Here is a 12,563-nt window from a genome sequence, read left to right on the forward strand (position 1 = left end):
CCCTACAACCAGGCAACTGCACTATTAGGTATTTACCCCAAAGATACAAATGTAGTGATCTGAAGGGGCACCTGCACCCTAATGTACATAGCAGCAAGGTCTACAATAGCCAAACTATGGAAAGAGCCCAGATGTCCATTGACAGATGACTGGATAAAGAAGATGTGGTATACACACACACACAGTGGAATATTACTCAGCCATCAGAAAGGATGAAATCTTAACCATTTACATTGACATGGATGGAACTGGAGGGTATTATGCTGAGCAAAATAAGTAAATCAAATTATCATATGGTTTCACTCGTGCAATATAAGAAACAGCACAAAGGATCATAAGAGAAGGGAGGGAAAATTGGGAAGTCATCAGAGAGGGAGAAAAACCATGAGAGACTCTTAACTATAGGAAACAAACTGAGGGTTGCTGGAGGGGAGGTCGGGGGGAGTGGGGTACCTGGGTGATGGGCATTAAGGAGGGCACATGATGTGAAGAGCACTGGGTGTTATATGCAACTGAAGAATTATTGAACACTGCATTGAGACTAATGATGTGCTATTATGTTGGCTACTTGTATTTAAATTAAAAAAACAAAACAAAACACTATCTTGTGTGCTAGGGAAGTTCAGGGGTGTGTTTGAATACTGAACAGGGAGACTCCCGTCTTTCCTGGAGGACCAGGGAAGCCGCATGAGAAAATAACATTGGAGTGAGGAATAAATAGGAGGTAACATGGCAAAGAGGTTGGGGAATGGCATTTCAGATAGAGGCAAGAACAAGTGCAAAGGTCTTGAAGTGGGAAAGAGAGTGGGGAGTGGGGGCAAGGCTGGTGCTGCGTGGAGATGGGGAGGTCCACTGGAGCCCCGTCTCCGCCCTGCCCCCGCATGCTGCCCCCCGGCCTGTGTTGTAGTGAGGAATGTTGGCATGTTTGCCGCTCCCACTTCACGACACCTGCTGTATAGTTTTGTGCATAGAAGATGCTTGTTGGACATTTGAATAAATGATGGACCATTCTAGGATCTAAATAGTCCTTTTAGCTCTGTCATCACATTTATAACTTCATTTATCCAGCAAGTATCAACAAATACAGTCTGTGCAGAAGAAGCCCGAGCTTATACCATTTACGGGAAAGTCTCCATTATCGCGCATTCTTTGAACAGAAACTCACTGTCAGTCACCCTGTCCTTTACACCAAGAGTTCTGTGATAAGTAGTAGTAAGAATGGGGACCTAGAGATGCCAAAAAGATTCAGTCATCACACAGCTCAGTTGCCTTCTTTGAGATTGAAATGGGATGTTAAGCCAGATCCCATTCAGCTCTGCCCTTAACTAGCAGTGTGACCTTGGTTGGGTCACTCAACCTCTGTGTGCCTTGGTTTCTCCACCGAGGGGTGTGGCACTAACAGTAGGGACTTGACAGGGTTAATAGAAAGGGAGGTTATGCACGTAAATATTCAGCACAGTGCGTGGTATTTTCTGAGCGCAGAATCACGGATGGCCGATGCTTTTATTACTCTGGCTACAGTTACTGTGATTCCTACAATGGTTAGATGCGGTACACTGACCAGATTAAGCAAGGATAGCACGAGTTACCTAGTTTCCCCATGGCAGGCAGGTATGTTCTCTTGCTTTCCATCTGAGACTGGCCTGCACAGGAACGCTCTCTCAGTGTTTGGCTGTATAAAGGAGTGTCCTATGCTTGTTCTTAGCTTTCTTTTCTCATTCTTTATTTTAGCATTTTTTTAAGAGGGTTTTGTTTTGTTTTGCTTTCTCACAGGAGTGATTGGAGCAGATGTGAGAGGGTACGGCCTCGCCTGTGAGGGACAGCCAATGACGTCACGGCTGGCTGTCATCTGTGGAACGTCTTCTTGTCACATGGGGGTGAGTCTGCTGGGCAGGGGGCAGGGCCACCACCCCTTGGTGGGGGGAGGGGAAGCCTAAGAGGAGATGTGACTTGCTGGCCCCTTTGCCTGTCAGTTCCTTCCTTCCTGCTGCCCGCCTGCTGTCTAGCCAGAAGCCCAGCCCGTCTCCCAAAAGCTGTGCTTAGATTTGCTGGATCTTTCTTTTTCCAGGGGCCAGATTCTTAAAAAGTGTGCAAAGGTCTGAGTCTGTCTTTGACATCACCCTGGTCAGAGAGCCCAGGCGTGAGGGGTGAAATTGGATCCAAGGGTGGCAACGCCTTGCTCCCAGGCGGATCTGTCCCTAATGGGTTGCTGAGTCTTCTCTGCAAAGGGGTGTCTGTTTTCCTTGGCCACTGAGCTCTCTCCAGATCAATATAAATCTATCTCCCTGGGAGCGCCCTGATGATCTATAGAATCAGGCTGCATATCATGACTTCAAAAGAACACTGATAAGCAATTTTCACTGTTAATTTTTCTCCATGAATTAGTGGAAAGGCGTTCTCCAAGATTGCAGTTAAAATTTAGTGCCTGCCCTAAAATTTATATCCCCTTTAAATGCATGAGTCTGAAAGCATTCCATTTCGATAAGTACCCATTTCTACCATATTTTTATTTAAAAGTCATTACTCTGTTAAACTTAGATGGACGACTCCTTGGATTTTTCCCAGATGAGTAAAATAGAGGGAGAGAGGGAGAGAAGGAGGGGGAAGGTGGGCAAGGATTAGCGTGGACACAGTCCAGGGCAGAATCTCTGCAGCCATGGAGGGAATCATGTGCCGTGTCAAACTGTGTTGAGTAACAGTAGGGACCAGTGAGCCTTTTTTACCATTAAATATTTTGGTTGAGTAAATAGTGATACATTTACTTACTTACTTATCCCCTCTTCTTGTGTCCGAAGCTGTGCTAAACCTTGGGGACATAAGGGTGACAGAAGTCCTGCCACTGATGAGGATGAGGCGCAGTTATAGCTGGCATTAACAGTACAAGGCCCCAGGATATCCATTCAGACTGAACCTGTGATCCTGAGCATCCACCATGTGCCAAACACTGTGCATAGCTTCCCATTTCATGGAGATGGTAGAGCCAGCCCCATTGGTTTCCAATTTTACTTCTTCTGCTTACTAAGTATGGGCCCCCTGGCGAGGTATTTATCCCCTCTGGGCCTCAGATTCCTCATCTACAAAATGTGGAGAGTTCTAGTACACGGCTCCTAGTGTTCTGAGCATGAAATGAGGCTGCAATGTGCTTCACATGAAGTAAGCACACCACAGTGGTTAGCTCTTGATGAGTTGTGCTGGTGCTATCGGGCAGAAAGGAGACCGCGACTAACTGCCTGGGAAGGGTTTTGGGTTAGGGACACATTTTCCGGAGGGGACGTTTATGTTAGATTCCAAGGTCATAGATTCCCTTGATCCTCCCCTTCCCCCCATCAAAAACAAACAAACAAAAAGTTTTCTTTTTTTTTTAAGATTTTATTTATTTGTGTGTGTGTGTGAGAGATAGAGAGAGAGAGAGAGCATGAGCAAAGGGAGAGGCAGAGGCACAGGGAGAAGCAGGCTCCCCGCTGAGCAGGGAGCCCCATGCGCTACTCTATCCCAGGTACCTGGTATCATGACCCGAGCCGAAGGCAGATGCTTAACCGGCTGGGGCACCCAGGCGTCCACCCCCCTGTTTTCCTTTTACTTGTTTCTGTGGACAAGATCTTAAGTGGAACTTCTTTAACTGAGTTTTTAAAACCCCCTCAGCAGGCCTCTTGTAGGGCCCAGCTATCCCTGAAGGCAGAGGTCTGCAGAGGCCTCAGGCCTCCTCACACAGGGGGTGCCCGGCCGGGCAGCCCGCACTCATCTCCCTAGACACGAGTCTACACTGGTTAGCTTGTCTTAACTGAACCCTGACTGAAACCTATTTAAATCACCCCCATTTTCACAGGGACACCTCTAATCTGGTTTCTCCTGTGAAATCTGAATTTCAGGCAATTTTACTACACTCAATTCAGATTTCTGAGCAGAAGCAAATCCAAATGATTGTGAGGGACTTTGTCGTGTCCCCACTTCTCATTCTCCTTGTCTCTTAATGGGGATGGTACTCCCTTTTCCTACAGGATCCATTTTGCAAATCAGGCACCTAAGGAATAGAAAAGTCCAGCAATGTTCCCTGGCTCACAAGCTGTTAAGCTGGAGCTGAGCACTCAGACCCAGCTCTGTCTCATTCCCAAACGCATCCCACTCAGTGCCTCACTGTGTTGTGCACGATGGTCATGTCCCTCAAAGAAGTGGAGACAGCCTGGGCTTCAGAGCTATCCAGATGTGGGTTGAACACCTGCTCATGCACTTTTTGGGCTTGTGACCTGAGAGGTGAGCTACTTTTCCGAATCTTACGTCCCTCCTCCATCCCATCGGGGGTGGCTCTGCCAGTCTCACGGTGTTGCTGGTTAGTGTGAATCGTGCACGTCTATATCTAGGACAGAGCAGACACTCAGAAATGGTGGAGATTCTTAGTACACTTTCCTAGTGTCATATAAAGCTCACATGAAGCAACTGTTGGGGCTTTAACGAGTTTGATGGGCAGCTGCAGTTGGTTGCAATGAATGAGGGCCATAAAATGCCAGTTTATTATGGTCGTGTTGTGCTGGAAATAAAGTCCCCACCCCCATCCCGCTTTGTACTTGGGAGTGGGAAGGGACCTTTTGGGCCAACGGGATTAATCATCAGCTTTAATGTTATGTGGTGAGGGCGAGACTGTGGTCATGCTGGCATCAGAAAGTGCCTTTGATCTTGCTCAGGTGCCGGGCGCCCAGTGAGCCAGCAACAATAACACCTTTGTGAGGTCTAGGGGAGGTGCGGGTCTAAGGAAACACTCCCGGGGAAACTCAAGGACCCCCTTTGTTGTGGTTCTGGCAAGTAAAACCACCAACTGTCAGGAAAAATTCACCAAACAGAACACAGGGACCAGAAGGGGCTCTGGGCTTTTCAAAAAGTGGTGTTCAACCTGGTCTAAAGGATTCTGTTTCTTCCTGTCTGTGCGCTGCTGATGTTTCTGATTCAGTACATTGATTGAGTCAAAATTCCTGAGAATATTTTATGCTTGATCCAGGTTGCCTCTTTCTAGATATGAATGAATGAATGAATGAATGTCCAAATAAGCAATTATTCATAAGTACTTAGAAGCTCCTTACTCCCAGTCCCTGTTACTTCCCGGAATTTGGAAAAAAGCTTGAGGTTGAACATAAGACCTACTAATCAGGCCTTTGATATTTTGGAAGATACAAGTGTGGGCTGTACATTTATCTTCCTTTAGGTGATTTAATTAACAAGGAAAAAAGAATATTTGTTCCTTTTTTTAACTCCATGAAAGCAGAGCTGTTTGTTCAGAGTTAATTACTACCAAGTCCCCCAAACCCAAGATAATACACAGCGGGGGTTAGCCAGAGGTTGAAAAGTCACGGGGTCAGATGGAGCTGATCCTTGCCATTGCTCTACCACCCCTTTCCTGGGGTCATCAAGTCAAGCAGTAACTTGGCAACCTGTGTTACGGTTAGCATGTCAGATGAGGAAAGGACCCTGGAAAGTGGAAGAAGTATTGAAGAGGTAAGATGTGAACAGAACACTAGTTGTTGAGGGCTGGGAATTAATCTGCATCTTAAATCACTCAGAACTGAGGTTTTTTGCAAGGACTTAGATGAATGTGGGGATGGTGGTTCTCTGCCGATCCCAAGGACGTAGGCTCCTGTGCTGGCCCCTCCACGTACTGCATTTAGATCAGATACTCCATCTTCTACTCCCTCAGTGTTCTCATCTGTTCAATGTGAGCAATAGTATTTACCCATAAAGATGTTTTGAGGATTAAATGGGGTGATCTTTGTAAACGGCTTGTCACTATGCCCAGCATAAAAGACCAAATACAGTGCTGTTATTAAAAAATGATTCATGAAGGCCAGAATGATCCATTTGGTAATGGATTTGAATTAGAGGCATCAGAGTGAACTCATGTTTAGTTTCATCTAGTTTATACATAGATACACATGCAAGTATCTATAGATGTGTGTATACCTACACATGTCTGTAGGTTAGTAAACATACATATATTTCCTAGCTCTGACAGTTGAGAGGATCTAGAAACTAAAATACCCCAGCAGCTAGTTGTTCCAAGCACACCGATACCCAGATCTTGGTTTCTAATATATTTCTACAATAAAAAGAGCCAGGATTCCTTAGAGAAATGGTTGATTCTAGGACTGGAGCAGGAAATGGAGGAGATAAGCCTGGGGCATCTTATAGTGCCAGAAAAAGTGAGGAAATGCTCAAAAATATATATATATATATCAGGAGCCAACTGAGGGTGGCCCCAGTGACCAAAACTGGAACAATGTGGACAGCAAAATAAAGTGGTACTGGATAATAACCTAAAGTATGACACAAATATCATGACTCCATAAATGACTAAATGAATAAGACAAATCTCTCCTGCAGAAGAATTCCAAATAATTTATATAAATACTTCCCCATCAATGAGGTGGAACATAATTTCCCACTCCTTAAGGGTGAGCTGCACTTAGTGACTTTCTTTCTAAGCGGACAGTATGAAAAAGGGGGGAAAAGTATAATTTTACGGAGAAGTCTGACAAACGCTACCTCTGCCAGGTGGCGAAGGTCAACATCAACGGTGATAAGCCGTGTTGATAATATGTACTGTTGATATGATTTAATGAGAATGGCACTTTATCATCCTCCTCAAAACCCATAACCACAGTCTGATCCTAAGAAAAAAATCAGCAAATCCAAACTGAGGGAATTTCTATTAAATACCTGACCCGTACTCCTTGAAACTGGGAAGGTCATCAAAAAGCAAAGTCTAAAGAATCATCACCTAAACAGATAGGACAACTAAATGTAATGTGGGGTCGTGGGTGGGGTCCTGGAACAAAAAAGGACATTAGGTGAAAACTTAGCAAATTTGAATAAAGTAAGGCATTTAGTAATGATATATCAGTATCGCTCTGTAACGGTGATATTTGTACCTCATGTGGGATATTAATGGTAGGGGAATCTGGGTGTGGGGTATATGGGGACTCTGTACTATTTTCATAAGTCTTCTGTAATCTAAAAATATTCTAAAATTAAAAGTTTATTTTTAAATCATTAAATCATTCACTCATGATGGAAACATTTTCTTGTACCTGCCTGGCTAAGTGCTAAGGGTATTAAGATCAATATGATGAACATGGAATGCCTGCCTTCATTGAGAAAGAGACAAGAAGGGGTACCCGGGTGGCTCAGTCGTTTAGGTGTCTGCCTTCCGCTCAGGTCATGATCTCCGGGGTCCTGGGATCCAGCCCCGCATCTGGCTCCCTGCTCCTTGGGGAAGACTGCTTCTCCCTCTCCCGCTCCCCCTGCTTGTGTTCCCTCTCTCGCTGTGTCTCTCTCTATCAAATAAATAAATAAAATCTTTAAAAACAAAAAAAAAGAAAGAGACAAGAAGGGGACAACTGCAGCACAGATGGGAATTGCTATGGTCAATGCATGACCAGAGTGTGGTGGGAATAGGGAGAAGGGCCTGCCCAAAGTCTTGAGTAGACAAGGAAGTTTTCCTATAGGATGTGATATTTCCCTGATCCCACTGGGACACTTCCTGCCAGCCCAGTTTCAGACCACATGCCCTGTCCTCTCTCTTCACTTTGTTTTTCTCTTCTATGTCTACAACACTGTGCTGGTGACTTCCTCTGAGGTCTGGATGGGATGTGGTTATGTGCAGGCCCATCAGGAGGGCACCATAGGTGGGGAGAATAGCCACATGTCTTGAACAGATGACCTTCTGTTAGCAGGTTATCACCGCTAAGAAGAGAGTAGTCAGGTAGGACCAGTTTCTCTATCTCAGTCTCTTTAGCAAGTGGTATTGGCTGAGGTCATTGAGAAAGGTGGACAGGGAAGGGAGTCCTCATGGTACAAATAGGATCACTGTTACACCTGCCAATGAAAGAATTAGGGTTCTGTGCATGAAGTGCCCTGCTCCCTCTTAAGTCACCACCATTCCCAGGAGACTATCCATACGGAGGTTGGCCCAGGGCCTCACAACCACATTTATTGAAAATAGACTGTATGCCAGGCATCAGTTTGTCAAGGGGAGGGTTGATGTGGTTCTGCGAGCAGTAAGAGACCGGTCATATACTCACGAAGCTCAGGGTAGTGCTCCTCCTGGCATTTGAGGCTAGGGAAGTTCTACACTGTTCTGGACGAGGAGGACATTGAACATTTCTGGCCCAGCCTCAGTCAATATGAGGAGACAGACAATAGTATTAGCTGCTACCATCTATCAGGCACCTACAGTGTACCCAGCACTGTGCTGAATCCTTTATGTCATGTAATCAACAATTCTGGGAGATAGCCACCATTACTGTCTTCATTTCCCAAGTGAGAAGAGTGAGGCAAACAATAGTTAAGTGGGTCATGCCATGTTCAAGCCCTCTAGGGGACTGACCTCAGAGTCCTCGCTCTTCCCTTTCAGTTCAATAGCTTCTTGCAAAGGTCCAGAGGAGGAGAACAGGCTCAATGAGAATATGAGCAAATGTTGGTGCAGACCTCTCACCAAAGAAAAGATTTGAAATACAAGCACCTGAGAAGATTCTCACCATCATTCGTCATTAGGAACATGCAAACCCAAACCACAGTGACATACACACTTATTGGAATGGCCAGTCTTGGGGCGAGGGTGTGGGGACTGGAACTTACACGCTGCTGGTGGGGGCGTGAAACGGCACAACCACCTTGGAAAAGAGGTTAGCAGTTTCTTCCAGAGTTAATGTACACCTACCATGTGATCCAGCCATCCCGCTCATGAAAGCCTATGTCTGCTTGTAAACTTGTACAGAGATGCTCACAACCCCTTTATTTGTAATAACCCTCCATTGGAAACAGCCCAAATGTCTATCGACAGTGACTAGATGAATATCCTATTGGGATGTCCATTATAATGGTTTACTACTAAGCAATAAAAGGGAATGAACTATTCATATAAGATACAGCATGCATTGATCTCAACGTAAGTATGCTGATAGAAACCAAACCCCAAAAAAGTATAGACTATGTGATTCCATTTATTTAAAATTCTAAGTAATGCAGACTAAAGTATAATGACAGAGAGCAGATCAGCGGTCACCTGCAGCAGGAGAGCAGGTATGGTGGCAGCCAGGAGGATAGGCAGAACACAGATGGCACAAGGAAACTTTGGGATTGATGGAGATGTTTACCTTGATTATGGTAATGTCTTCACTGGTGTATGTTGTGTCAAGACTTATCAAATGTGGGGTGCCTGGGTGGCTCAGTCGTTAAGCGTGTGCCTTCAGCTCAGGTCATGATCCCAGAGTCCTGGGATCGAGCCCCGCATCGGGCTCCCTGCTCTGTGGGAAGCCTGCTTCTCCCTCTCCCACTCCCCCTGCTTGAGTTCCCTCTCTCACTGTGTCTCTCTCTGTCGAATAAATAAATAAAATCTTCAAAAAAAAAAAAGACATCAAATGAGACGCTGTCAATATATGCAGCTTAGCGCATGCTAATTACACCTGGACAAAGCTTGTTGGAAAAACAGAAAGGAAGATCAGAAAAAATTAAAAACAGTAGTATCTGCAATCACTTATATAGTGCTTACTATAATTCAGGCACTGTTCTAAATAAATCTATAGAAATTATATCATCATTTTAAATAACATACAATAAATGTTAGTTTTCACTTATTTCCTTCTAGCCCAACTTAATTCTCCAGCTACTCTGATGTGGCTTATTATTCTCTTCTTTTGGCCCCAAGCACAGACCAATAGTTATTGTTATTTGTGTTTCACTGGTACCGACTTGTATCTCAGATGAAGCAGACTTGCTTAGTGGGTCCGCGTCTCCTGTGGCCCCTGTTGGCCCATCCTGTCCAGTTGGGAGCTAGGGCTTAGTAGATGCTTAGTGACTGCATGGTTGGATTGCTTCCCACCCATTTGCCCCACCACCCCAGAAGTGTGCAGGTGCTTGGATTTTCTGGAGGGTCTTCTTACTTCTTCCAGATCCACCTTTCATCATCTGTCTCTGCTGAATGGGGCCTGAGTGGAAGAAGCCCCTCATGTGTGAGTTGCTGGCAGTCTTTTGCCCACCCCACTTTACCAGAGATATCTGGGTGTTCATTTGGCCTCTCTGGGAAGTAAGATTTTTCATTGAACAGTGTTACTTAGTGAGTCCTGGGAGACACGAACGATCCATACTTGCTTTCTCTCCTTTCCTCCACCATGACAGCCTTCCAGCGCTTTCCAGTCCTGTGCTCTGCCCACCCTCCCCACCAGCCTGTACCCTTAGGAGGAGAACTGACCCTCCCTACTCCTCCCCCCCACCCCCAGCAGCTCATCAGGGCACCTTTTGTCTCCAAGTCCTTCTACAGCCTGATGTCTGTTCTCTTGGGGAAAGAGAGTTGAGGAGCCCGAGGCTCTGGACTGTAACCACAGCAATGCCCCCCATCAGACCTGGGCCATGTTCTTAGAGCCTTGCTCTTTGGGTGATGGCCTTGGTGCAGCTCTGCAGCTTCCTCACCACAGGGAGGAGGAAGTTCCCCGAAAGCAGAGTGTGGCCTGGGCCCGGGGCACTGTTTCACTCAGGCCAGTGTTAGAGGAGCAAAGGATGCTCCCCATCATTACTTAGAAGGGGAATGCAAATTGCAACCACCGTGAGATCCACTGCACGCTTTTCGATTGGCTGCAGTCTTGGTGAGGAAGTAGGGACAGGAACTCCTCCACGCTGCTGGTGGGGACGTGAACCAGCACAACTGCTTTGGAAAAGAGCTTAGCAGTTTCTTACAAAGTCACACCTACTATGTGACCCAGCCATCCCACTCCTATAAAAGCCTGGCAGGGCTGCCTGGTCCCATGTTTCTGGAAGACCAGGAACAGTGCAAGGTCAGGTGACCCAAGGCCTCTCCGAAGGTCAGAAACAAAAGCTTCTGGTGGCTTTTGTCAATTGGCCTGAGCCTGGCTTTCCACAAAGACGGCAGCCTGCCGGGAACAATGGTCAAAGAAGCAGAGGAAAACAATAAAACTAGCAGCAGTAGGAGTCACAACTAATATGTACTGCATGCTTATTGTGGGGTAAGAAATGTAAATATCTGATCAGACCTCCCTAATAACCTGATGTAGTTATCAGAATTATCCTCCCACTTTACAGATGCACACTGAGGGTCAGAAAGACAAAGGTTACATAGCTAGTAAGCCCTAGAGATCGGTTTGCAACTCCGCTGTTTGATTCCAAAGCTGATATTCTCAACTCCCAGAACAACGATGAGATACAGGCGGCAGGGTGAGCTAGCCGTGCGCATGTGTGTTTTGCGGGAACGGGGGGTGGAGTGATTACAAGGTAGATCTTTTCCAAAGCCTGATGAGAAGTGCAAAGTTAGGCTTGGATCAAAGCTAGACCACAGTACTCTTGTTTTCCCTCCTTCCTGGGCTTTCAAATCACTGCCTTTCAAGAGGCCACCAGTCTAACGATAACAATAAAAATAAACAGCATCATTTGTCACCATCGTCCCCGGGGAGGAGAGTATTTATGAGTCTTCCCTGTTTTCCTGCTGCTCTGTGGTCAAGTACTTGAATAGGCAATTTGAAGACAGGAGGCCAACCTCCCAACTCATGAAGATGTTTTTATATTTGTTTGGAAGAGCATGAAATGAAAACCACATTGATTTTTTTTCCCCCCTTTTCCCATTTATCACTCATCTGCTGTGTGGGTAACTCTGGTAGTGTGGCTGCTGAGGGCGACCTAGCAGTTACGGGAGTGTCTGTGCTTTTCCGGAGGCTCATTGCACGTGAAAAAGATGCTGAAGACAGCCTTCCCAGAGCTCTCTCCAAGGACTGGGTACTGCGCCACGGACCTCAACACGCTCCCGTTCACTTAGTTTTACGTGTATTTAGTTCAGAAGTTTTAGTAGTTTGGCCTTGTTGATTTTCTCTTATTTTTCTCATTCCCCTCTCCAACTCCCCTTCTATGCTCCAAGGGCCTCTTTTTTTCATATATTAATTAAATTTTCATATATTAATTAAATTTTCATATATTTTGTCCCCCAGAGCCATTGTAAGTTAGGGGTCATTTCTCTTCTTCCTCTTAAACAGTGTTAGAGCACGAGGAACAAGAACATCTAAGAAACCGAAGATCCCAGGAAAACCCATGAGAAATTTATTGAACAGTCAAGACTATAGGATTGAGACTGAAAGTCTCTTCCTAATGAATAGTCAGTGGCTCCGTACTGCCAATAGAAAAAAATGTTCAAAAGGAAAACTAAATGGACATTTGACCATGTTGTTAAAGATTTAGGATACATTCAATTAAAAAAAAAAAAAAGATAGGAGTCTTAAATCCAGAGGAGGTGAAAGTTACTGCAATGCTGTCATGTATTAAAAAAAAAAAACCACTGTTTTAATGAAAGATCATTCACATAAAATTCACCCCTGCCATGTATTTTTAAAGCCCCTAGAGAACTGAGTTTAGTGATGTTTGAGAAAGAGAACATTGTAGTGTGCATCTTTTTGGTGACACTATGAAATGATACCAGCATGTAGCCTTTATTACTTAGGGAGGGAACAGAAAGAGATCTCAAAAGAGTAGGTTTCCATTTCCTTGCTCTTAGCACAGTACCTGACATGTGGCTTGGGACC

At 45.3% G+C, this 12,563-nt stretch overlaps 1 protein-coding gene across 19 annotated transcripts in view; it reads left to right on the top strand.

The window, feature by feature from the left end:
- The window catches only part of FGGY (FGGY carbohydrate kinase domain containing), a 387,087-nt gene that overhangs the window by 215,194 nt on the left and 159,330 nt on the right, over positions 1-12,563 (top strand). For all 19 annotated transcript variants that reach the window (XM_081818507.1, XM_081818506.1, XM_081818515.1 and 16 more), the window contains one exon: positions 1,774-1,877. In XM_081818507.1, the coding sequence (XP_081674633.1) occupies positions 1,774-1,877 (104 nt within the window). The remainder of the gene's footprint in view (positions 1-1,773; positions 1,878-12,563) is intronic.

This window comes from Leptonychotes weddellii, chromosome 4 (genome assembly GCF_054177405.1).
Source record: "Leptonychotes weddellii isolate Sample4059 chromosome 4, ASM5417740v2, whole genome shotgun sequence".
In the NCBI taxonomy this organism is placed as follows: Eukaryota; Metazoa; Chordata; class Mammalia; order Carnivora; family Phocidae; genus Leptonychotes; species Leptonychotes weddellii.